The 26,625-nt window shown below is 45.2% G+C and overlaps 1 protein-coding gene across 4 annotated transcripts in view; it reads left to right on the plus strand.

The window, feature by feature from the left end:
- Positions 1-1,055: 1,055 nt before the first annotated feature.
- VLDLR (very low density lipoprotein receptor) overlaps positions 1,056-26,625 on the plus strand; it is a 31,240-nt gene continuing 5,670 nt past the window's right edge. For 2 of the 4 annotated variants that reach the window (XM_070480408.1, XM_070480409.1), the window contains exons 1-13: positions 1,056-1,139; positions 1,320-1,456; positions 13,937-14,056; positions 17,917-18,039; positions 19,423-19,545; positions 21,199-21,570; positions 21,673-21,795; positions 21,886-22,008; positions 22,451-22,570; positions 22,676-22,801; positions 23,272-23,443; positions 24,287-24,505; positions 25,986-26,104. In XM_070480408.1, coding sequence (XP_070336509.1) covers positions 1,375-1,456; positions 13,937-14,056; positions 17,917-18,039; positions 19,423-19,545; positions 21,199-21,570; positions 21,673-21,795; positions 21,886-22,008; positions 22,451-22,570; positions 22,676-22,801; positions 23,272-23,443; positions 24,287-24,505; positions 25,986-26,104 — 1,822 coding nt within the window. In that variant the 5' untranslated portion in view covers positions 1,056-1,139; positions 1,320-1,374. The remainder of the gene's footprint in view (positions 1,140-1,319; positions 1,457-13,936; positions 14,057-17,916; positions 18,040-19,422; positions 19,546-21,198; positions 21,571-21,672; positions 21,796-21,885; positions 22,009-22,450; positions 22,571-22,675; positions 22,802-23,271; positions 23,444-24,286; positions 24,506-25,985; positions 26,105-26,625) is intronic. The other 2 variants (XM_070480411.1, XM_070480412.1) reach the window with 1 other exon arrangement.

Genomic DNA, 26,625 nt, shown 5'->3' on the forward strand with positions numbered 1-26,625 from the left:
AACCTACGGGTTTCCCCTCCCCCAAACAAGAAAAGGTTAAGCTTTTAATTACAGGCCCTCCAACTATCATTTGTGCAATTAGCAATTAACTATAATCGTTGATGAGAGAATGGAGAGCTGCACTAGCGTTCAGCTCTCCTCCTCATCCCAGGCTGGGTTATTTTAGTCCCACTCTATTACAGAGGACAAACCACAACCGTGAGCACTCTGCTTACACACACGCTCCCACTTAAAGACACATTGCACACTTTTTTCAAGCAAAAATAGCATCTCAGCGTTCAACTGAGACAGGCAGCCCCAACCCCACATCAGAGTACCCCAAACGTTTAGATCCACTCCTCTTCATCACTTTGAAATGGAGAGCAGACCCACGGAAGAAACTACCTACCAGCCTCCTAGTACCAGCCTCTCTTTGAAGCGCAGGAGAGGGTGGTATAGAGAGATGCTTGTTGCCCCTGGAAGCTGCAAGTCCCCCTCCCCGGGCTGTAAGCCCCGTTAGTGGGAAGACGGTGGCAACAGCCTCAGTAGTTGCATCAGTGCTAACTGCTGCTGCTGCCTTTACTGTTGGCGGCTGCCGGGAAGGTACAGTAACGACTGTAGGGAGCGCACCGCTGCTGCGGCGGCAGGTTCCCTGGATCAGGAAATTAGGGCAGGCACCGGGGATTGGAGGCGAGGGCGGCGCGCGAGCCAACCAGAGGCCGCCCCGGGCCCCCGTGAGCTCCCGGCGGACGCGCGGAGCAGCCGGCTCCGGGAGCAGTCCGGGTGGCAGCGGCGGCGGCCACGGCCACGGCCACTTACGCTCACACCCGCACGCAAACTCACACACACCCCCGGCGCAGGCACCTGCCGGCTGGGAGCTTATAAGAGGAGAGCGTCGAGGGGGAGGAGGGCTGAAGCCGCCGCGCCCGCCCCGCTGACCACTCCCCCTCCGGCGCCCTCCTCGCTCCTCACCCCTCGCTCCAGCCGCCGCCAGCGCCAGCGTGGGCTCTCCGCGGCCGGCTCCGCTCCCTTCGCTCTTCTCCGCTCTCGGCTCCCCACCCCCTCTCCCTTTCTCCCCTCCTCTTCCCTCCGCTCCTCTGCAGCGCCTGCATTATTTTCTGCCCGCGGGCTCGGCTCGACTGCTGCTGCAGCCCGGGGAGGTGGGTAGGCGGGTGGGTTGGCTGGTGAAAGGGGGGGGGGGGGGGGCGGAGATCGTGCAAGTTGTAGGGGAGGGGGTGCCCTCTTCTTCCCTGCCCCCTTCCCCCTCCTTTCGAACTCCTTCCCCTCCTCCCCCTTCCCCTCCTCCCTCCCCGCCCCCACCTCCTTCCTCCTTTCCGAAGGGCTGGTAACTTGTTGTGCGGAGCGAGCGGCGGCGGCACCATCCAGGCGGGCACCATGGGCACGTCCGCGCGCTGGGCGCTCTGGCTGCTGCTCGCGCTGTGCTGGGCGCCCCGGGAGAGCGGCGCCACCGGAGCCGGTGAGTGAGGACGCGCCCCTCCGCGGGCTGCTGGGACCCAGCCGGGGCGCCAGGGGTCCCCAAGGCGCGGGTCTCCTTTTGCCCACCTCCCCCCACCCCGCTCCTAGGAGGCGCCTCTCCGCTCTCTTCGCCTGCTCTCCCTCCCCACCCTGGTGGCGCCTCTGAGCTGTCAGCACCGCGGCTTTTGGGGGGGGGGGGGGCGGACAGTGGGGTTTGGGGTGTCCTAACGCCTCTCCCGAACTAGTCTTCATTCCCTTCCGCTCCTTCTGCTCAGGCCTCTGCCGTCTCGTTTTTCACTCCTCTGGCCGGGGATGGGTGATGTGGGCTTCTAAGCCATTGAACAATGGTTGTATATCCTCTGCCAGGCGGAGTGTTAGGAAGGAGGCAGAGGGCCGGGTGGGCCGAGACGGGCGCTGCAGCCCCGGGCACACTCCTCCGACTTCCAGGGAGGTTGGGAGTGGGCGGCGGATGAGGGAGGGCGCCTCTGGGGACGCGGGGCGCCGGTGCCGACCAGCGCTGGAGTCCCCAGCGGCGGTGAGGGGGCGTACGTTCGGTGGGCTGCGGCCGAGTGTCTCCGTAGGCGCGAGAAGTGCACAGCTTGCGCACCCGGACTGCGACTCCTGCGACTCCCCGGGCACCGGGTCGCCTCTGGAGTGAGGGTTAGAGGACGAGTGAGGCTTGAAATAGGACTCCCCTCTAGATGTTTCTCCCCTCTTCCCCTTTCCACTCTTTGGGCCGCGATCATAAACCTCTAGGGTCTCCCGGAGAGCTGAACGGGGGAGGGGAGTGGAACGGAGACTTAATCAGGTTAGTTTGCTGAGCCTCGTTCCCGGTGAGATTTCCTCGAGAGGAATCGAGTCCTAATCTGGCGACTGTAATTAGTCCTCATTCTAAACAATAGATCAGAGGGAGTAGCGCGGGATCTGGGAGAGCTGGTGTACGACTGTGGTTTGCAGTGGGTGGGGGTACTGCTCTCGGGTCCCCAGGGTCTACCACACTGGGCCTGGAGCCCTGTCCTCAACCACGCTCACTCTTGGGGCCGCGCAACTTTTCCAGGCAGGCGACAGGAAGCCCTTCTTAGAGGATTCGGTGAAAATCCTGGCGGGTCCCCTAAGCGATCTCGACCTGACACCAAGGGGCTGGCTCGCCAGCTTTGGAGAGTTGGGACGGAAAACGGCCCGCGCCCTAAGTACCCACTCCAGAGTCCCTAGCTTCTGTCGCCCGGTGGCTTTGGAGGTCTGCCAGCCTGCAGTCACGAGTCTCCTAAAGTGAGAGCTAACTTTAAAGTGTGTGATCAAGCAGCCCCTCAAGCAGTACTTGGGGCGGGGGGAGGTTGAGTCTCCAAATGCCCCCCTGCCCTTAGGTTCTGACTGTCCCGAGCGTGAGAAGCTGGGACGGGCTTTTCTGCACTCTGCGATTGGCTGACAGCCTGATCACGGTTAAGTTGGTCACGTGACTCCACGGACTGGTAATTTAGCAGCTTGAGAAATGTTATCTTTAAGGGAACGTGAAAAATGGACAGGCTCCAATGGACTGCCCTCTCAAACTCTTTCCCATGCCTGGACTCCTTGAAAAAGGCGTGAGTGTAGTGAAGATGGCCTCTGATATGTAACCAGACAGAGCTTGGAAAAGCCCTGCTTTTGAAGGTTTTCAGACTCTAACATTAATCATTAATGGATGAGCAATACTAACTTACTAAACGATTTCTCAGAGTAGTGCCATGACTTGCATTACACCTTTCATATCATTTCAAAGATTAAGATACACCAGAATCTATTGATGGTGCTCCAGGAAGGTGGGAGAGATGATTCATTTTTGCTGTGTGTTCTGTTCATATACTTTTAATATATAATAACTTTTCATTGGAGTTTAACTTTATCCTAAAGAATGCTAGGAATTCACCTAAATTGTCAAAGTTAGTTAGTTGAAGCCTTATAGCCACCTTGTATCAGGTAGGTGAGCATCCCTTTTGCTCCCCTAAGTCACATGTGAAATAACGTGACAAGCCATGAACAGTGGAGAATAGAAGCCTATGCAAAACTTAAATTCTCCAAAGGAAAGGAGACACATCTTTTCTGAATTGGAGGAAATTTGGGGTTGGCTGAGAAAGATATTGACCTGAACTAACCCAGACTGGCTCCTGTCTGAAGTTCAAAGCCCCAAGGCATGTGGCCTGACTTTTTGACCCTGGTCTTCTACAATCTGCCCCAAACATACTCATGATGCTGGTCTAAAATACTCTAGGACAGGGCAGGAATGCTCAAAGACTTTGGCAAAAAACTTAAGTTAGGCTAAATAATAGAATATACCTGATATGGGGAAAAAACCAACCAACCAACCAACCCTGGGAGCTGTAGGACATTTTCCTCCATCTTAGATAATCAAGATTAGGGTCTGGAGTACCATATATTCATTAAAGCCAGAGCCTAGAAGAACCAAGGTTTTGTGAGAGCTATTCAGATAAGGCTAGCTACCAACAAAAGAGTAGACAGAACTTCTGTGGTGGGGAGTGGGTTGGTGAAATTGGCAGTACCTGAAGGGATAGGAGAACAGAGTGCTGGGGAAAAATAAATCTGACTTACCCAGATAGCACCAAGAGAAGACGTGACAATGACCACAGTCTTCATCTAGATTAGAGTAAGCAAGTGAGCAGGGACTCTTTCAAGGAGTGTCACCAGTCAAGCTTTCCTTGGCAGTGACAGCCACCAGTGGTCTGGAATGGCACTGCTCCCCAGATCGCCCTACTGCCCACTTCACGTGACATTTAGCTATGTACCTGCCTACCTGCCCTGAGTCATTTTGATTCTTTACTCAAACTGTTTGAGTCCCTACGTTCCTAAAGCATTTATATAAAAGGCCAAGTTCAATAGAACTGCCAAATATCAGGACATCAGTATAACCATACTGCATATTTTAATTATAACCACCTACATGCTCAAACAAAGTGCTTCTGCCTTTTAAAAAATCGGATAACCATAAACTCCATTTCACTTGAGTAATTTTGTTGCAATTCTAGAAGAGGTGAAAAATAGTCACAAGCCCCTTCTGTTCCAGGAGGAGTGTCAAACTGATCAAGAGCAAGAACTCTTAGAGCAGAACACGGCCATGAGATTAAGGGAACACATAGCCCTCCAGCTATATGGCTTCAGGTTTTGATCTAGACACCAGAAGACGTGGAGCACAGCCTAGAAATAATGGAGATTAACTATTTAGATCATTTTCTAGTCCTTACAGAATGTGAATAAAGTTTGTCCCTCTCAGTAGAGGGAATAATATTCAAATTTAGGCAGTCACCTACAATTTCAAGTCATAATTAAATTTACTTTGGATACTGACCTTTGGAAAACCACCTTCACATACTAGTTTGTGCAAAATGAAATCCCTTAAAGGACTATGAGGACCATAAGTTTATGATCAAACTTCCTGCCTTAGAAGCATTTCTCAGCATGGGCTAATACAGCTGCTGTCCAAGTGGTTAGACTCTGAACTGCTTAGTTTGTTCCTGTCTGTGCTTAGGTCACAGCACAGAGACTGCTTTCATGACAAAGAGTCCAAGAATATGTTGGGCAGAAGTGATGGACGGGATGTACCTGATGAGCAGAAGTAAGTGATCCAGGGCAGTTATGTGGCCCACTAAAGAGTTGTCTGGCTCGGAAATCTGGAAATTGATAGCTTTTCATAGGACATAAAGGCAGAGAACCCCTGGAGAAAGAAACAGCAACCCACTCCAGTATTCTTGTCTGGGAAATCCCATGGACAGAAGAGCCTGGCAGGCTACAGTCTGTGGGGTTGCAAAGAGTCAGACATGACTTAGTCACGAAACAAACAGGAAAGGGCAGAGAATGACTTAGTTCTGGGAAGATCTGGCTTTGTAACTGAAAATTATCTCAGTTTCACTCTGCATTATTTCAGTCTAAATTGGTGTCTCTTTGCTAAGTTCTTCTGTTGGTTTGCAGGAGAAATTCTAAACATCATTAATACCACTTAATGATGGTATTGAGCGAGCCCATGGTGGCTCAGACAGTGAAGAGTCTGCCTACAGTGCAGGAGACCTGGACTCGATCCCTGTGTCGGGAAGATCCTCTGGAGAAGGAAATGGCAACCACTCCAGTATTCTTGCTTGGAGAATCCCATGGACATGGGGTTGCAAAGAGTCGGACACGACTCAGCAACTTTTTCACTTTCACTTGCAATGATGGTATTAGATACCATTAGATACCTTATGATGCTTAGATAGACTAAGATGAACTGCAGGGAATAAATGAGATGGCAAGTGAGCCCATAAAGTTAGCACACTTTCCTCTTCATGTGAAGTTTCCTGAAAAAGTTTGGGCCTGTTGGCTATTTGTGGACTCTAAATTAATAAGAAAATGCCTGCTGGATGCTGTGAGAGCAAATACAGAGATGTGGCTAGAAATGGCTTACTCTTTGCTTAGACAGCCTTTGCCCACTTTGTACTTTAAAAATGCTACATGGGTGGGTGGAGCTGGGAAAGGGTATTCATGGCCGTGTATTTAAAGAGATAACTTTGGGGGCAGAACTGCAGGACAAGACCACTGGTTAGAGTGGTTGACCTTGCCACCTGCTTGGGTCATCTGAGTTGGCATTACTGCCTGGTTGCCTTTATATATTTCGATGAGATGACTGTGGTAGGGAGTGGGGTGGGGTATCCAGTGGGGCCTGCAATTTGACAAGCAAGGGAGATGATAAAAACCTTGGTGATAGACGTCTGGAAATTAAATACTTCATGTTATAATTCTTCCCCCAGATACCATGAGTAAATAAGTTTTCTGTTTTATAAACCACCTCTCATCTTTAGTTTTCTTAAGACACCTTCCCAAGGTCTAAGTTATTAACTAATCTGTAGATTCACTAAGTAGGGGGTAGATTGATGCCAGCCTTCTTTGTCCACCTGCTCAAAACCACGTGGCCTCCATTTACTGAGTGCCCACCATATGCCATAGAGCACCAGACATAGGGGACACAATGACCAGGGCGTTGGGCTCCTCTTTCATTAGTCTAGTGGGGAAATCAAACCAAGAAGTCTGTGATCCAAAGACAGCCTGCATAGCAGCTCTAGATGGGAGCAAGCAGACCCAGTGGTTAAGACTTAATCATAAAAGAGGCAGGTAACAGCTGAGAATTGCTGGAGGTCCCACACATCAAGTGGGTCACAGCTTATGAAGTTTCTCAGAAACTACCAAAAACTTAGACTCTTTCATTCCATCTCTGCAGATGACTCTACAAAGGTAATAGGACTCCAACGACAATGTATGCCTGCCAGCATTACCAAAGAATGCTAAAATCTGTCAGAGATAAAAATCCCTGAAATTTCTAACAGTGTGCCGCTGCTAACTTTCCCTGCATGCTGTGTTGGAACCTCTCTGCTCATGTGGAAATAAGGCTGGTGTACCTACACTGACACATTCATTCTGCTGACGCTGCATGATAAAGTATCATGAAGATGAGGTGAAAGTATTCTTGTAGGCATAGGGAACTATGGCCTTTGAAACCTAAGAGTCTTTCAGAGTATTCTAGCTAGTAAAACAACTGCTCACACTTGATTTCAAGCTCAGAAAACCTGGAAAGAATACTGTGGGGGGTGGGGAAGTCTGTAGTTCAGACCAGTTTCATTAGTGAACTAATAAATCAGCAGATGTGTCAGGAAATACCCACTAGTGCCTAAAGAATCTTTTGATGTCAGGCACCAGGTCCCAAGATACAAAGACACCTTGCAGGCCCTGCCTGGAGGGATCTCCATCTGTAGAAATGGAAACAGGTAGGTGAGGACATCCCAGTATGTGAGAGCTATGTGATAGACACAGGAGATGATGAGAAAGCAGCCAGACCACCCCTAAGTTGGTCAAGAAAGGACTTGAAGATATTGTTCAAGGATGACATTTGAGTGGGGTGGTAAGCAAGATGGGAAAGCTGGGGAACATGGGTAGGGAACCAGACTCAATCCTAGAGCCAGTGAGAAGCCCGCCAGGGATCCCATCCCTGGCATTCTGGGCCTTCCCCGGCTGCCGGATGCACCATTTTGATGTGAAGAGAGAACGTGGCAGCCTGGAGGCAGAGGAACAGGAGACCAGTTTAGATTAGGTGAGAGCTTGGACACACCCAGGGCTTGATGGCAAAACTCCAGGGGAGAAGAAAATCTGGGCTCGTTATTGAACTACTGATTTAGAGTAAGCAGTGGATCAATCAAAGATGGGGCACAGGGGGAGAGGAAGACGGATTTTTAGAAGAACCTCTTCACTGCGCATGCCTTCATGGTATCTAGGTAGATTTTACCTAATAGCATAAAGGCGTACATCAGGGATGTCATCATAATGTCTGTGTTAGATTGACTGTTGTCACCTATGTCCACCTAGAGATGTGCCTAAGGGCTTCTGGGGTGGGGACTGAGAATGAAGTGGTCAAAGTTGTCACTGGCTTGTGGGTAGAATCTTAGCCTCCTGACCTTCCCGCAGTGGCTTCAAAGTGTGGTCAGGAACCAGCAGCATCAACATCCTCTGGGAACTCAACAGAAATGCAAACTCAGGCCCCACACTAGACCTACCAAACCAGAATCTCTGGTGTGGGGGCACATGGTGTTTTAACAAGTCCTTTGCAGGCTTATGATACCAACTTGACCTTGAGAAACACTGACTTTTCCCACCCACAAAATGAATAACTTCCCAAATGTATCAGGAGGGCCTTTGCTCATTCTAGACCAGGAATCCAAGCACTGTGGTTCTCAAGGAAAAGATCTGTAGGAGATACTGAGGCAGCATTTTTTTTAAAAAAATCAAAATAGGGAAGGAAGCGAGGGCTCTGTCTCGACTATAAGGCTGTGTTAGAATAGGGTCAGCCTGACAAGTGATACTACCTCATTCTGGATTTAAACTGACGCTACTACCCAGATCACAAGTCAGCAGAATATTCTGGAAGGAAGTGGTCCCGGTCAGGTGCGCTCGTTGGTATGCATACTCAGTCACATGGTGTCCGGGGCCAGACTACCCAGGTTCAAATTCTAGTTCTGCCCAAGGTGATCTTGGCAAGTACTGTCCTTCCCTTTTCCAAACAGCTTCCCTGATGTGTAAAAGGGGAATGGTAGTTTTGATAGTGTAGTATTAGGTCTTAGAGTAGTATCTGGCTAACAGTAAAAAAAACAAAAAAAAAAATTAGTCATTTATCCATGATTCTCAAGATCATCTCAATCCACTGTAAATAGGGAAACCGACAATTGAACTGTAGGACTGAGTGAATCGGAAGGATTAACCTAATTACTTCACAGTGTTTAGTTGACCCCTCCTGATTCTCAGAGACTGACTTAAAGGCCAGAACACAGCTCAGACCCTCTTTCTCGGTTCCTCTTACTAACCCTCTTCCCTTGGAGGAAAACTTCTTTGCGACTTGGAAAGCTACTTGTCTAAAATGAGTTTTAGCCTAAGAATAGAAAGATTGGCGTTCAAGTGGCAAGCAGTAGAAGTGAGCTCAACTAAAAATAAATGCCCTTGGCGGCCCCAGAAGTGCCAAAACAAATGGACTGAAGAAATCCCAGGAGGTGATAACACCCGTGTGCTCAGCCATGGGAGGCCTGTGAGAGATGGGAACATGTGGCCTTGCTAGTCCCAGCAGTGTGGCAGCCGCAGCCCCTTTGTACAAAGTGAAGTTCGTGTCTGAGCTTGACACAGAAACATCTCTTTGTTCTGGGCGTTTCTTTTGGACCGCTCCTGCAAAGGTGCCACCTGGAGCCCTACAGAGAACTCTGGCCCATTTGGAAAGCTTGGCATAGACCTATACAGTTTTTTTCCAAAAGCTTACATACTGTTCTTCCATATTAACCCTTGCAGGGACAATTAGACAACAACAGCAGGCTGCCTGTTAAATGCATGAAAACCCCTGAGGTTCTTGGAGCCAGTGAAATGCCAGCATATCTGGGTAACAACGTTACCTATTTAGGTAATAAGCAAGGCTCCTGTTTGTCAAGTCTGGTATCAACCCTGTGACAATAAGCAAGGAAATCTTCAGTGTTTCTGGGCATTCAGTCATTACAAATGCAAACAGCCATGTGGATGACTAGGTCCAAGTGACTTCCAACCCCCTGGCCCAAAGAGGCAGGGGTGTTCATGCTAAGTATTAGAGCTGAGAGCAGCCCCAGATCTAGTCCAACTGTTTTGACTTCTTAAAGCTGTAGGACCCTTTCCAAATTCTTACACAAAATTTCAATGTTGAAAAGAAATACTGGTTGAAACAGAGACAGAACACCCAGGTTCCCTGCTGTCATAGCCTTTCCCCTGACTTCAACCACCTCAATGCTGCAAAAGCATTCTTGTGAACCCCGTGACTTTGACGAACCCACTAAAAATCCCATTAACTCTGACTTTTCACCTTTCTGAGCAAATAGACCCTGAAATAGAGAATGCCTAGTGCTTCTACTTATAACTTATTTTTTTGAGGCATCATTGGCTTTAGCTTAGCCTAAGCATTAAAAGGACCTTGGGTGTCAACGATTTTGAGCTCACCCTATTCCCTTTATGAAAGTATAATACTGAACTGGAGACTTAACTGTCATGGCTGGAAATAGACTACAAGGCCACAATCCTGTAATCCCCCAAAGCTTTGCAAACCAAAAGCTTCTTAACTCATTTGGTGCTTCCAGTTCTCCTGGAGCTCTGCACGGCAGCTTTCCCTGGTCAGCACCACAGGTGTAAAGGGAGAATCTTCTGGAAACCTGGACAGAAAACCCACTGTGCTGCAACCAGGTGGCTGAGCTGTCCCCCCACACTACCCCCACCCTGCACAACACAGGGAATTAAACAGAACTAGGGAGCCCTGTGGCTCAAACAGTAAAAAATCTGCCTGCAATACAGGATGCCTGGGCTCGATCTCTGGATCGAGAAGACCTCCTGGAGAAGGAAATGGCAACCCGCTCCAGGATTCTTGCCTGGAAAATCCCATGGACAGAGGAGCCTGGCGGGCTACAGTCCATGGGGTCACGAAGTGGTGGACACTGATCGACTAACACAGGGAACCCTGTCTGCCCAGGAGCAATCTCCCAAAATAAAGTGCTTAGGAAACAAGAAACTGAGGCATGGCCATGGCGCTTAGCATCTTTCTTCTCCTGTCTTTAAAGAAGGGACCCTTTATAAAGTCAGTGAGCTTTACGCAGCCCCACCCCAACCCTGCTCCTCTTTTAAACAAGCAGGGATGGCTGATTAGTAGCATACTCCACTCCAACCCCATTATTTATAAAGTTCTTGATGGAGAGCTGTGCGTGCTATGGTAAAGCATAGCTTTACGACCATTGGGCAGAAGCTTGGGTGAAGTGGAAACATCTGAGATAAGAAAAGGTAGAAATTAGACTCCTTTTTTGTCTAAAGATATTGGAATAAACACTAAGAAAATGCCTGTGTCTGTCCTGAGTCCACGCAACAGCCACTCTTGAGGCAGCATTGCTGGGGTTTTAGCCCAGTATCTGTTACTGTTGATTACTTGTATGTTACAGTTACATTCAGAGAGCCTCCTTAAGGTGACAGTGGACTAAACACCAGCCTTAGACTATTGTGTGCCCATCTTTAATCTCAGAGCAGCTTGAGTGTCTATAAAATCTGTAGCTTCAAGACTCATTTTTAAAGAGATCTGCCAGGTACCTAACCCCGAAGTGGGAAACCATCATCTAATGCCTACTTTAAAGTCCTGTCTAAGTCATATTATATGGTTATCTTTTCCATGTTGTTTGCCTCACATTATGACCAAACAACTTTTGGTAACGATAACCTTTTGAAAAGGTATTCTAAGCGCAACCTGACTTTTCTGTCATATATGTATATTTCTGTTCTCTAACTATAAAGTGTTCTTTTTTTTTTTTTAACTTTTCAAATAAAGTACTCAAAGTAGATTCTTACCACTCCCACAACCTTCAGAGGTAGTACAGATAAAGCACTATAGCCAGTGGGCCCTGGTTCAGATGCCCCCAGAATTTGGCTTCAGTCCCTGGTCAGGGAACATCCAAATGAATAAATAATAAAAAATGGTTACGATTGTAAATTTTAAAAAACCCAAAAAACTGGGGCTGGGCAGAATTCCCTGGTGGTGCAATGGTTAGGACTTAGTGCTTCTACTGTTGGGGTCTGGATTCAGTCCTGAGTCAGGAAATTAAAATCCTGCAAGCCATGTGGTGGGGCCAGAAAATTAAAATGTTTTAAAAAGTGAAAAATGAAATATAGGTAGGAAGTGCCATTAAGTCACACCCCTCTGAATCTGGGTCCTAGCTTAACTAGACTCTTGAGGGCAGAATGATACATATAGTTTTGAAATGAGCACATTTAGTACCTAAGTAATCACACACCCATATGGTAAACTAGGAGCAACTTTTAATCTTCCTGGGAACTAGCCACAAAGCCTAGAATGCTCCCAGACAGTAGGGAGTAGCTGATAGTAGGAAGGCCAACTAGAGCGTTGTATACATAATACAAGAGTCCCAGTCTGTGCTTGTCACTATAGCATCTGTTCTCATTCCTGCATGCCACAGCTGCAGATGCTGAAAGGTGCAGGAAGGCTCAAGGCTTTCTGCTTGGAAGGCGTCCCTAAGGATTCTACATGAACTGTATGCCTCCACTGGCTGGCTTTCTCGAATAGTTGCAGTACATCAGCATTTAGCAACCAGATCTTTGCCTTTTCTCCCAAAGAAATTACATCCTCCAGGAGGACAAACCCGCTAATGATAGGAAACGCCTGAATGTTAGCTGCCCCATGCCTGGCAAAAAACTAAGTGCCCTACTTCCGAATGTTCTTTCTTGCCACTATGTGAATTATATTCATCCATTGAGCATAGGAAAACTGAGGCTCAGAGAAATAGAATCCAGGTGTGTGGCTTCACCATATTTTGCTGTTCTCGCATCACTAAGTTAAAAATGATTTCCCTTTATTTAGGTGTGCAGAGAAGGGAACCCTCCTACACTGTTGGTGGGAATGTAAGTTGGTACAGCCACTATGGAAAACAGTATGGAGGTTCCTTAAAAACTAAAAATAGAACTACCATATGATCCTGCAGTCCCACTCCTGGGCATATATATGGAGAAAGTTATAATTCAAAAAACTACATGCACCCCTGTGTTCATTGCAGTGCTGTTTACAATAGCCAAGACATGGAAGCAATGTAAATATCCATGGCCGGGGAATGGATAAAGGAGATGTGATATATGTATATTGGGTTGGCCAAAAAGTTCATTTTAAAAACCCAGATGAACTTCTTGACCAACCTAATATAATGGACTATTACTCAGCTATTAAAAAGAAAGGAAATAATGCCATTTGCAGCAACATGGATAGAATTTAAGATTATCATACTAAGTGAAGTAAGTCAGATAAAACAAATATCATATATCACTTATATGTGGAATCTAAAAAGCTGATACAAATGAATTTGTTTACAGAATTGACTCACAGACTTTAAAAACAAGCTTATGGTTACCACAGGGGAAATGGGGGAGGGATAAATTAGGAATATGGGATTAATATGTATACACTACTATATATAAAGTAGATAATCAACATGGGCCTAATGTATAGCATAGGGAACTCTACTTAATATTCTGTAATAACCTATGTGGGAAAAGAATCTGAAAAAGAATGGATATATGTATAACTGAGTTACTTTGTCTGTACATCTGAAACTAACACATTGTAAATCAACTCTAACATAAAAATTAGATTTCAAAAAATGATCTCCCTTCACCTCTTAACTATATCTTCCTTCATGCTTTTTATCTTATCTTGGAGTTATTTTGTAAACATATCTTTTTCCAATTAGACTCAAATTCTAAGATAAGGAGCCATGTATTAACCTCACCTCTATCCTTGCCACCTCTTCTAAATCTCCTTTACTTTGCTCATCATAAAAATATCATTGATGAGTAATGGTATAGAATGTGGGCAAGAAATGCCATTAAAGGATTAGGATTTGGCTGCATGATTATAGTGACACAAAATGACTTAAACAAATGAGAGAAATGAGTCCACAGGTGAACCCCTGCCCCACCACCTGCAGTTTGTAGGCAGTCTGCATTCCTTATGTCTTGGTCTGGCTTCATTGACCCAAGATCACTATTCCAGCCTCCATGCCTGGTTTTCAGGAACCAGAAAGGAACAAAATTGAGGAAACTGGATCCCCTGTCCCTTTGAGGATATTTCCCAGAAATTGTATATACCATTTCTGCTTACATCCATCAGCCAAAACATCCCATGGCTATGCCTCCTGTAAGAGAGACTGGGAGATCTAGTTTTATGTAGACAGTGTGGGCTCAGCTAAGAACTCATGACTGTCAGCCACTGCCCCAAGGCCCATGCAGCTCCAGCCCCTACGGTGTTACAGCCTCTGAGGCTGCACCTGTCCCTCTGAGAGGACGCCTATCCATGGGTTTCAGGTAACTAGCATCTCTAACTTCCCATCCGTGTGTCCCAGCTTAGCTAAGTGTTCCGTCCTGCTTTTAGGAAGAAAAGCCAAATGTGAAGCCTCGCAGTTCCAGTGCACAAATGGCCGATGTATCACGCTGCTGTGGAAGTGTGATGGGGACGAAGACTGCGCTGATGGCAGTGATGAGAAGAACTGTGGTGAGTAAAGAGCCGGACAGTCTCTTCTGTCTCCTCGCTGGGACTTGGGCATTTTACTGAAAGAGGACAGCGTTATTTTTGCATCTACAAATGTGTCAAGATTCTGAATCCACTCCTAAGAATTGCTTTGAACCAGAGTCCAAAGATTCTATACTTTCTGGTCTAGGAGGAATACAACTGAGTGTGTGAGGTTATTGACCTGAGTATGGAATCGTGAAGATAAAGTGGAGTTCCTTTCAAATGAAAGGACCTGGTTGATCTTAGATCAGGCAAACTTTTGGGGTAGGAAGCTAGGGAAAGGGAGGGGAGGACCAGGAATAGAGGCAGAAGATTGCTTAGAAAAGACTTTTTTTTAATTCTCAAATGGTTTTGACCCCCCCCAAAAAGCAAGCCATAGACAGTAAGAAATCCCTTGCAGTTTCAGAGATTAATTCCTGTTATATTTAGTCAACTTCAACTAGCATATTTAGTTGCTAAGTGTAATCGACTAGCCTATTTAGTCAACTTCAATTTGGATTCTACAAGCCATGTTCTGTGAGTCTCAGTAACTCATAAGCCAGCCCAGATCAAAGATCAGATAAGGATTCTTTTACAGTTCCTCTTCTCCAGAGATGCTAATTTTAAAGCACTAGACAGGATGGAAGACATTCTTTTCCCCAAGAAAACAGGGATATGCCATTATACCGATCGATCAGCATCTATTAAAAGATTATTGTGAGAAATGACTGCTTTTGCAATTGGTGTCACCTCTCACTGGGCCGGGACAGCTGTGAACTACATGTCATGATGGCATTAGGGACCTTGAATACAAGCTGAAGTATGCTTTATGATCCCTTTGTTCCTTGTCGTTAAATTGCTGAAACAAGGTTGTTCATGAATGTCGGTGTTAACGTTGTCGTTTACCTTTTAAAAGACGTTACATAAAGATATCTGCTATACAAATTAAAAATACAGAAGAAAAATAGAAGCCAAGTGTAGTTTTCATCAACTGCTATCTTGTTAGGCCCTTGCCTACTTCTTCATGCATCATTACTAAAATCCTGTAGTATAAACATCCTGGCAGGCTGTCCTGTGCTTGAGCTCTCAGAGCAGTATCATGGATGCCTGCATGCCAATATGTAAATTAGTAGCTCATTTGGAAGCAGACTAAGTCCATTCTGCAATCTCAAGAAAGCAGCTTATCTCCAGTCTCAGGACCAAGAATAGTTCTATGTGATATGTTTACATCTTTGCATTCCAACACTAAGATCTTAATCTACTCTACAAGATACTGAGCTCCGTGCTCTTTCTGTGTCACCTGGATAATATAATTCTTTCACTAGTTTTCTCACTAAAGGACCTCACTCTTGTCAACTGTGCTCTTACTGTAAGTAGCAATTCTTCTTCTATGCTAAACTATGTATTTGGCAAAACCCTTTTGTGTTCTTAGAGAGTAATTATTATCTCCATGTTTGGAAGTTTTGAAGTCTTACTTTACCATCTGACGACCTCAGTAGAAACTAACCTGAGTCATTGTAAGGGTCATCACTGGCTTTTCCTAAAATAGTCTCCACGTCAATCAGTTCTAGCTACATCACAGGAAGATTTGGAAGAGATAAGGGGTAGATGTACATACAATCTAGATCACACAAAATGGGAGAAAGGAAATATATTCTTGGCCATAGTTTGTCTCTGCCTTCCAGGTATGAGACTAGAGAAGGAAAGTGGGAGCTTTGCTCGGGAAGCTGTGAATGCTTATTTGGAGATGTTCCGCCATGAAAGGCTACACAATTACTTAACACTTTTAAAGCCACTTCCTATTGTTCCTGTCCAACCTCTTGATTTTGAACTTGGTTACAACTTCAACAGGGCTTTTTCTTTCAAGCATGTCAACTAGCATATTTAGTCAACTTCAACTTGGATTCTACAAGCCATGTTCTATGAGTCCCAGTAACTCATTCTTCTACAGGTGTTAGGCTGACCTGATATATCAGTAACTCAGATACCCTCAGTATGGAACTAGTAGTTCTCTTTCCCCATGACACATCTAAATTTCTATCCATCTCTCAAGGCTCAGTTCAAATAGCCCATCTTTACCCTCCCAGTCTGTGTTCAGAATGGAGAGAGAGAAACCCTTGCAATCTACTCACCCTATGTGTCTCTTGTTCACTTTGTAATACAACCAATCTTTTCTATCCCTGTAACATCTTATACTTTATAAATTCATGAGGTCTCTTTATAACCATTCCCTACTCTCTCTTTTGCAACTTCTGAAGAGTGTCACAGGGTGAATTACAGTAACCGAGACCCTCTGGCATCTTTCTACAGGCTCAGGAGATGGGCCTTGGATATCACCTAAACTGTGAACACTGGGGTTTGAGCATTTCAGTGATTTTAGAAGCAGGCGTGAATCTGAAAAGTAATATGGCCTTTCTTGTTCCCTTGGCTACACAATTTTAGGATATAAATAATCCTTTTCAGGTCATCATGATTGATCATCCCATCTTGAGTTCTAGAAGTTGACTATAATCCTGTCCCTCCATTAACAATGCTCATTACTCAACTGTGTCCAGCTCGTTGCGACCCTGTGGACTGTAGCCTGCCACGCTCCTCTGTCTGTGGGATTTTCCAGGCAAGAGTACTGAAGTGGGTTGCCATTGGCCTCTCTGGGGGATCTTCCTGACCCAGGGATTTAACCTGCGTTTCCTGTGTCTCCTGCATTGGCAGGCGGATTCCTCACCACTGCACTGCCTAGGAAGTCACCCCATTAACACTATCTGAGGCTAACCCAGAGCAGCCCTCTGGTTTAGGGCACTCTGAATTGAGAGTTGTACCTGGCTTAAACCCCTGACTTGAAGTGGCCTCTTTCATGTTTTCAATAAATTGTTGACTTTTAGCTGATTTTCCGTTCAGAATATTTGTTAAAGAATGACTTAAGCTGGAAATTCAAGTAGAAAGTATAGGCTCAGGGGCAAAGAAGAATGTAGCCTAAGAAGGATGCTCTTAGAATGCCCTACGTGTTTCCTTGTCAGGACTCTTCCCACTCGCTGGGTAGGGAGTTCCTCCTGGGAAGGATGACCAAGCTGCTGCTTGGCTTAGCACAGTCCTGGAATAACGCTTATCTTCCTGTAAAAATAAGACTACCCTCTTTCTACTGAGACTGTGTCAATTTGGACAAATTACACAGTCACCCTAGTTAAGGAGAAAAGTCTGCTCTAGGAAGAATTAGTAGCAGATCTGATACCTGTCTCAGGCTGTTTAGTAGTCAGTTATGAGGACTGGCAGCTTCCATAGTAAGTTCAGTGACTTTTAGCTGGTTGATGTGAGCCCACCCTTCGGTTGCTAAATACAACTTCTCTTACACTCAGATTTGCGCTTCCTCTATTTCTTATCCAGTGGGTTCCTCTGCCCCAGTAGACTTGTAGGGGTGATAGTATTTGGTACCAGAGCTTGGCCTTCTGTCTCTATGCTTAACCCATGTGTTGTTACAAGGTGCACCTAAAACAGTTATACTGTGAGCCAGTCGTAAGATGAAATGTTTGTTAAACTTATGAAGCACTTAAATGACTTGGAAGAAATGCATGAAAAGAATGAACTTATTACTCAACCTCAACATTATAAAATGGGCAAGAAGTTCATTGGAAGGGATCCCTTGACCTCAGTGTCCTCCAGGTCTCACAAATGATTGCCTTCCTCCTCTAGGGGTAAAGGAGGGAAAAAAAGATTTTTCTAAGGTCCTACTGGAAGTTAGCAGCTGATTGCTAATTGACTTAGCTTTATTTTTAGAGTAAAGCATCTCAAATGCAGTTGTACCCCTAGTGGGAATGTAGGGCTCTTGGGTGAGTGACTTCAACTTTAACCCTGCAAATCCACTTCTGTAGTGAAGAAGACATGTGCCGAGTCTGACTTTGTATGCAACAATGGCCAGTGTGTTCCTAATCGATGGCAGTGTGACGGGGATCCCGACTGTGAAGATGGTTCTGATGAAAGCCCAGAACAGTGCCGTGAGTGTGACTCGCTTTGGACTTGAACTTCCCCAAGCTGTTCCATGTCTCATAGCTCTAAGTATTGTATACTCTAAAACTTGCTTAGTTTTCCTTGCCCTTCTTTAAAGTTAGGCCAGTTGATTCCAAGGTCAGTTAGATCACTATCAGTCAATCTTGAATAACATTAAAGAATGTTCTCCCTAATCTTAACAAGACTGACATTCTCTTGGGTAGCTTCACTATTGAACATTTAAGACTGAAGCCAGAAGATTTAAGAACTCCTTGACTAGGTGCATAGATTTCAAATGTTCGATGATAATGACTCCGAGCAGATGGTACTCTGGTCCTGGAAGCTAAGTCAAGATGTGAGGGTCCCCTGTGTGCCAAGTATAAGCTTTTAGATGCAGAGTTTCTCATGTTATGAGAAAAAAATCTACTGCTGAAGGGGTAAGGTGACTAGAAACAGGATGATATGAGTGATTTTAAGAAACATGTAACCTAAAGTTATTTAAGTAGGGAGCTTACAGCTTGTTCTTATCATAGGTATGCAAGTACACATGTATCCTTAGGCTTCACATTCAGGAGAAAGTCTATGAGATCATAGAGGAAGATGATGTGGGATAGATAAATTAGAATTATTTGCATGTCCTGGTGAAGAAAGTTTTCATGTTCCTTCTAAGGTAGTAGAGGCCTGTTAAAGTGCTAAAAGTGGAAGTCTAATATGAACAAAGTTTAGGTCTGGAATATAAGATTACAAGGGAAAATTAAGCAAAAAGGAAGAGATGCGTGTTAATTGCAGTTTTCCAGGCAAGAAGTAAGGTGAGTAATAAGAGCACTGACCAAAGGAGGTGAGTTAGCTTAGGTGAAAACGGGTTCCATAAAGATCCAGCTCCAAGTTTTAGTGGGGGATGGCCCTGTAAAGTCAAGAATTAGAGGGTGCCCCTACTTCACAAGATGTCAATCTGAAGGAGGCCTGTGAAGAAATTCAGGCAAAAGAAGACTTCATAGGTATTAGACCATCTGACTTTTAATGAAGTTGGCATTAGTTGCCAATACCTGGGTGTGTCACTTGATACACAGAATGCATAATGGTCAAGGAGCAGGCCAGCCAAGGAACCCAACCATGCCAAACAAAACAAAAGCCAGGAGTGCACACGCCACAGAACCTTGACGGAGTAGCACGGTCAAGGCTCTCGGGTGGACTGCCAGGTAGTCTAGGCTGGCCTGGCTCCCCAGCCGTGGAGCCGACGGAAGATCTGCCCAAGCTCCAGCTAGTCAGTCGAATTTCAGCTGTGTGCCCGGCCACTGAGTTACAGATGTCACCACTTCCAGGCAGCACAGGAGCAGCAGCTTGGTGCTGATGAGTTCGGAGGCTCTTTTGAGACTGTATGTCATCAACAGATATGAGAACATGCCGCACAAATGAAATCAGCTGTGGTGCCCGCTCCACTCAGTGCATCCCAGTGTCCTGGCGGTGTGATGGTGAAAATGATTGTGACAGTGGAGAAGATGAAGAAAACTGTGGTAAGAAGATCAGTGTTGAGTGGCTTAACCCAAAGACCCTCTTGCTCCAAGAAGGGTGGGCGTGAAGGTGCAGTTGACTTGACTTGCTTTCTAGTGACTTCACTATCTGCTCGACTCCTTGTCTTTCCTAACTGCCCTCAAACTCAGAGGTGTGTGTGCATGGTAACTGACCATTGCTTGCTTGGCTGGTTCTTCTAGGCAAATAGAAATAAGAAGGTAAGTCCTCCAAGGCACTTCCATGTAGAGGTGGCTCAGTGAAGCAGCGATTGTGTGCACTCTTGTCTCGGTTAGGACAGCAGCTCGTGGGCCTTCCTCACTTGGGCTCCATCAAACGAGGAGACTAAAGCCAGCAAACACACCCCCAGGTTGAAACTGGATCTACCTAGTGGCATAAATTGAGTCTCACACAAGCATTCCTCAGCCCCCAAACTAGATTCTCTTTTAACTTTTCCAAAAGCTAAACTGGCACAGAAGCACAAATTAATGCCTTGCTAGCGATACCCAAAGAAAACTCTAGCCAACCGGTGGTCCTTTGTCTCCTATCACAGTTCCTACCTGTAAAAACTAACTCTGTTTCCTAGCCTTTCATGTTTCTGCTCTTGGAAAACATGTAATAAAATGCTCCATGTTAAAGGTGAGGCCCTGGGAAAATCTTTAGGTTGAACAGACATTGTGTTGAATGTTCTTTCAAGCATCCACCTTTTTATAGGGCCTTTAAAAACACAACTGCCGAGCCTGACAGGCATAGGCCTCCTGATGCAGTAAGTGTACAATGAGTTGAGGGCACTTGTGGTTGAAACACCAGTCTTGCGTGTAGAAGTCACATCCCAAGGTCATTACCATTGCACCTAGTCCAATGAGTTTTGGCATTGAATCCTAGAACTGAGCTTATGTACTGGTAAGCCATGGAGCTGCCAAGTGTTTCCCTCTTCAATCTAGACTTTGCTTCCCAAGAGAGTCGTGGTCTCCACCCCAATTGCCACCAAATTTTGACCTTTATTAATTTGGCAGGAATTTGAGTCAAAGTATGAACTGACTAGCTTATCATTATTAGCTCACCTGGCTGCTAGATTGCAGTTCTAGCCCCAGAAGTGACTTTCTAAAACTTGAAAATATTTAAGACCCGTTACTCCTGATCCTGATTGGAAGGACCAAAAGAGAAAGAACCGTGTATGGTGGTATAATACACGGAGGTTTCTTTTTGGTGATGGTGTCACAATGCTTATTAGGAGTGAATGTTTGCTCATGTACCTGATGCCTCATCATCTCAGCTCAGGATGTGGCCTGGCCTGATGAGCAGTGTAACCATTTAAAGAGAACTCATGTCTACCTTTCCCAATGAGGTATCTTGTGACAGTTTAAGTTATTAATTGTTGTCCCTTTAAGATGCTTCTCATCCCAAATGAATTTCTAGTCTTCATCTACTTTTTCATTCCTTCATTTCTGTTCCTCTTCAAATGTCCTTGCCTGTTTTACATGTTAAGGCTGTTTCCCGGTATTCTGGGAAGTATTGATATAATCCAACTTTCGCTTTTAAGTTAGGTGAAAAAGCTGGGGTTCATGATCCATGACCTGCATGTTAGATTTGGGGACAAGAGGCTTGAAAGGACAAATCCTGATGAGTTTTCAATGGGACATCTTCTCTCTTAATAGGCAACATAACGTGTAGCTCTGATGAGTTCACCTGCTCCAGTGGCCGCTGCATCTCCAGGAATTTCATGTGCAATGGCCAGGATGACTGCAGTGATGGCAGCGACGAGCTGGACTGCGCCCCACCAACCTGCGGGCCCCACGAGTTCCAGTGCAGCACCTCCTCCTGCATCCCCATCAGCTGGGTGTGCGACGATGACGCAGACTGCTCGGACCAGTCGGATGAGTCCCTGGAGCAGTGCGGCCGCCAGCCAGTGATCCACACCAGGTGCCCGGCCAGCGAGATCCAGTGTGGCTCTGGCGAGTGCATCCATAAGAAGTGGCGATGCGATGGGGATCCCGATTGCAAGGACGGCAGTGATGAGGTCAACTGTCGTAAGTCACTTTCCTGTCAGTGTGGCATGCTCAGCTCTCACCCAGGTATCCACCAGGGACACTTCGGCTGACTTCACCCCATGCCATTCTCTCCCCCTGTAGCTTCCAGAACCTGCCGACCTGACCAGTTTGAGTGTGAGGACGGCAGCTGCATCCATGGCAGCAGGCAATGTAACGGCATCCGAGACTGTGTGGACGGTTCTGATGAAGTCAACTGCAAGAACGGTAGGTGTCCCTGGGCTATGGGTTGTTAGTCCAATGATTGCTCTGATCAGACCCACTGATGGCATCTCTCTTCTGTGTCCCGGTTTGTAGTCAACCAGTGCTTGGGTCCCGGGAAGTTCAAGTGCAGAAGTGGGGAATGCATTGATATCAGTAAAGTGTGCAACCAGAAGCAAGACTGCAGGGACTGGAGTGATGAGCCCCTGAAAGAATGCCGTAAGTAAAGGGGTTGCGTGAGCGCAGAGCTGGGCAGGTTAGGTAGACCCAGCAGAGCTAATGCGGTTTGGAGCCTGCCTAATGCCTGGGTAAACTACTTTAATGAACTAGATTCAGTTGCTGGGCTTAAAAGTGAAATGTTATGACTTAAAAGTGCTGACAAAGTAGTTCATAGTTTCACCCCCTTAACGATAACCAACCAGCAATAGAGAACCTTGATTAAATACTGCTTAACCAACTGTTAACTTGCCAAGAGATTGGGTTTACTATTCCCCCAATACAGGCTGAGATATATATCTGCAAGGCACATTATTAGATCTTGAAAAATCATGGGTTTGACTAGACTATCTAGACAAGTTATCACAAATAGCCTGGATTTTAAATGTTAATAAATCAAATATTAATTTGAGTATTGAGTAACTCTACTACCTTTTTATTTCAGATGTAAATGAATGCTTGGTTAATAATGGCGGATGCTCCCATATCTGCAAAGACCTAGTTATAGGCTATGAATGTGACTGTGCAGCTGGGTTTGAACTCATAGATAGGAAAACCTGCGGAGGTGAGTTGAAGAACAGAGCCTGAGCCCGGGGGGGTGATGGGAAAGATTAGAAGATCTCTGTAGGTCATCTAGAAATAGCAAGACTAATTCTAATTTCCCTCCTAGATATTGATGAATGCCAAAATCCGGGAATCTGCAGTCAAATTTGTATCAACTTAAAAGGCGGTTACAAGTGTGAATGTAGTCGTGGCTATCAAATGGATCTTGCCACAGGCGTGTGCAAGGCAGTAGGTAAATGGACTTGGACGGTGTTGCTCTAGTACCTTTATGAGCAAGTGCTCATGAAAGGTACAGCCAGTGACTGCAACAGCCTAATGAAATATGAAAATAAAATAGTACTTGAGAGCAATGCTAGTAAATTCACAGTGCAGTTGCATATGTTAGATAGCAAATCATTGCCCCAGATGCCTGTCTCAGTCAATTCCTTTTACATATGTATCATGAATACCTGCTTATTCTCTGCTTCCAAAACTTTAACTTACTCATCAGCTGCCCCGTTTTGTTGAATGCTATGACCCGAGGACTGCATTCTCAAACAGTAGGAAGCACTTGCAGGCCCAGGGGCATGGACTTTGGCAAGAGGACTCCTGAAGTGTTCAGCAGTGCCCTCACTTTTTAAGTGCTCCTCTATTGGGAGGAAGTAACTTGGAAGGACCTTGTCTTCTTTCAGCAAAACTAAGTTAACCTGACTCCTCTTTCAGGCAAAGAGCCAAGTCTGATCTTCACCAATAGACGAGACATCAGGAAGATTGGCTTGGAGAGGAAAGAATATATCCAGCTAGTTGAACAGCTGAGAAACACTGTGGCTCTTGATGCTGACATTGCCTCTCAGAAACTATTCTGGGCTGATCTAAGCCAAAAGGCCATCTTCAGGTAACTGACAGTTCCATTCTTGGTGTCTTGGTCTAAGTCATTGTCACTGGCCCTTTGAAGGTTTGGAGGAATTTCCCTCATCTCTAGTTTCAGTCTAGCATTGAACGTCAGGAATGTTAAACCTAAGGGGCTTCCCAGGTGGCACTAGTGGAAAACAACCCACCTGCCAATGCAGGAGACTTGTAATGCGGTTTCAGTTCCTAAGTTGGGAAGATCCCCCGAAGGAGGGCATGGCAACCTACTCCAGTATTCTTGCCTGGAGAATCCCATGGACAGAGGAGCCTGGTAGGCTACAGTCCATAGGGTCACAAAGAGTCAGACACAACTGGAGCAACTTAGCACACATACACACTACATCTAAACACTGATTCTTTAATTATTAAATTACTATCAGTTCCTCATTTGAAACTAACAATCACCTGTAAAATAAAAGATGGCTACAGGTATAAGATTATAACAGGTTAACATCTTAATTTCTCTGATGTTCTTCCTTTTTTTTTCCCAGTTAGTTCAGTTAGTTCATAGTTGCTACAATTAGAATGGTAGTGGTAGCTTTTTCTTATTGGGAACTGTAGAAACTCAGATGATAGTAACTGAAGCAAGTAGCTTCACTTAAGAGTATGGTGTTCTTGCAAGTAGAATGCAGACCAACAACAAGATCACCTACAGTGTTAGTAACTTGGAATTGGTAAGCAGCGTGGTTACATAATTTGAGTGTTGAACTATGGGGTTACTAGAGTTCATTCTGAACAAAGTAGTTGACCATTTTGTGAGCAAAAAGTCCATTCTCCAGGCTCCGATGGTGTCAAACTCTTAAATTTCTTGTGACCTATTCTGTTTCAGTGCCTCAATTGATGACAAAGTTGGTAGACATGTTAAAATGATCGACAATGTCTATAATCCTGCAGCCATTGCTGTTGATTGGGTGTACAAGACCATCTACTGGACTGACGCGGCTTCTAAGACTATTTCAGTAGCTACCCTAGACGGAACCAAGAGGAAGTTCCTGTTTAACTCTGACTTGCGAGAGCCTGCCTCCATAGCTGTGGACCCATTGTCTGGGTTTGTATTCTGTGTTTTTCATCACATAGACTTTCAGATGCTATCTGTGTAGGTCAGGAGCTTTCCTTGTGCCTAAAATAGTACTGAAATCCCAAGATTTAACAGCTTCCTACAACAAAAAATTGTACTTATCTTGTACTTATCTAGTACAAGATGTCAGTGGTGCCATAGTTGAGCAAGCTGGGAATGGACTCATCTATATGACAGGCCCTCCCTGAGCAGATGACTGCTAGTTCACATGAAGGAAACAACAATTCTGATTTGAGATACATTGAAAGCTGTATCTAAACCCTTAGGCGCACCCAGCTTCTGTGCATTTTTTACACTGAAGTATAGTTGATTTACGATGGGTTAATTTCTACTTTTTAGCAAAGTGATTCAGCTATATGTATATATGTATATGTGTGTGTGTGTGTGTGTGTGTGTGTGTGTGTGTGTGTATGTATATAGGGCTTCCCTTGTGGCTCAGATGGTAAAGAATCTGCCTGCAATGCAGGAGACCTGTGTTCAATCCCTGGGTTGAGAAGATCTCCTAAAGAAAGTAATGGCAACCCACTCCAGTATTCTTGCCTGGAAATATATATATGGAGATATATAAATACACACACACACACACACACACACATATACACACACATTCTTTTTCATATTATTTTCCCTTATGGTTTATCACAAGATATTAAATATAGTTCCCTGTGCTATACAGTGGGACCTTGTTGTTTATCCATTCTATATATAATAGTTTGTATCTGCTAATCCCAAACTCCCAATCCATCCCTCCCCTCTCCCCCACGTCCCTCTTGGCAACCGTAAGTCTGTCTCTATGTCTGTGAGTCTGTTTCTGCTTCATAGATAGGCTCATTTCTAAATGCAAGTGATTTAATTTTTGTCTGAACACTTTTATCAGGTTAGTTCTAGAATGATCCAACCTAAGTAGTCACATGAGTTGTGAGGATTTTGGTAACCATGTTATCTCTAGGCTTTCATCTAAGTGTGCAAGTTGTCTGAAAGTCCAATGAAAATAAATTAACCTCTCTAGAAACATTTCACTGAGGACTTCCTCCAAATTGCCCCTAAATAATATAGGAAAGCAGCTATTAGCAGTTTGACCAAGACTGTAGTAATCACAATTGACTCCCATGAAACCTCACTAGAACACAGCCCAGCCCTGGGTGTCTATAAAACTTACCAGACATTCGTCTTTTACTCTCTTGAAAGCACTGGCCTTTCATAAAGGAAATATATAACCTGTGACTTTGGGCTGAAGTTTAATGTCAGACTTACATAGTTTAGTATAGTTAATAATGAGCTTGTTGATCCAGAGTGTGAACTTTTGTTTACCCAGAGCATAACTCTGACCCTTAAGTGGTACAATTTATACTCTAGAGTTTCCCATTTACTCTTTGAACATGTATGTCTCAAGCTACAACTTTCTTCCTTCTAAACCACTGAAGCTGATTTCTAATTTAATTCTTCCCAGCTTTGTTTACTGGTCAGACTGGGGTGAACCAGCTAAAATTGAAAAAGCAGGAATGAATGGGTTTGACAGACGGGCGCTGGTGACAGCGGACATCCAGTGGCCTAATGGAATTACACTTGGTATGTGTGTTCTTCCCTCCTCAACCACAATTCAACTGTCTGCACAGTTTTACTAATCTCTATAGTGAATGCTAGACTATAGCAGACAACTCTAAGGTTCCTTCTTAAGCAGGGATTTGTGATGAGAAGAACCAAACAGTGTAAGTGGAATGGTGGACTTAACAAATCACTTGCTCCATAATTACTAGTTTTTCTATCCATCTGGGGCTAATCTGTGACATGAGTTAGGTGAACTGTCATCATAAACACTCCTGACCTAGGTGCCTTACATTTCCTGAATTTCTGGGTACTTTGGCTCCTAAGGGGAGAAGAACAAAATGCTGACCTCTTTTACTACTACTATAATGTCACTAACACTTGAGTCAGTTACTTTGACAATCTCAGGTACCCCTTGAGTCCCCCCAGATGTATGTGGGTGCAGATTCTGCATGCTGCTTCACAAGATTTGGGGGACCCTGTTAAGAACCCCTGCTAGAGGAGGAACAGTGAAAGCAGAGTACTGGATTCCTTAGATATTTTAA

The sequence above is a fragment of the Odocoileus virginianus genome, chromosome 18 (genome assembly GCF_023699985.2).
Source record: "Odocoileus virginianus isolate 20LAN1187 ecotype Illinois chromosome 18, Ovbor_1.2, whole genome shotgun sequence".
Taxonomy (NCBI): Eukaryota; Metazoa; Chordata; class Mammalia; order Artiodactyla; family Cervidae; genus Odocoileus; species Odocoileus virginianus.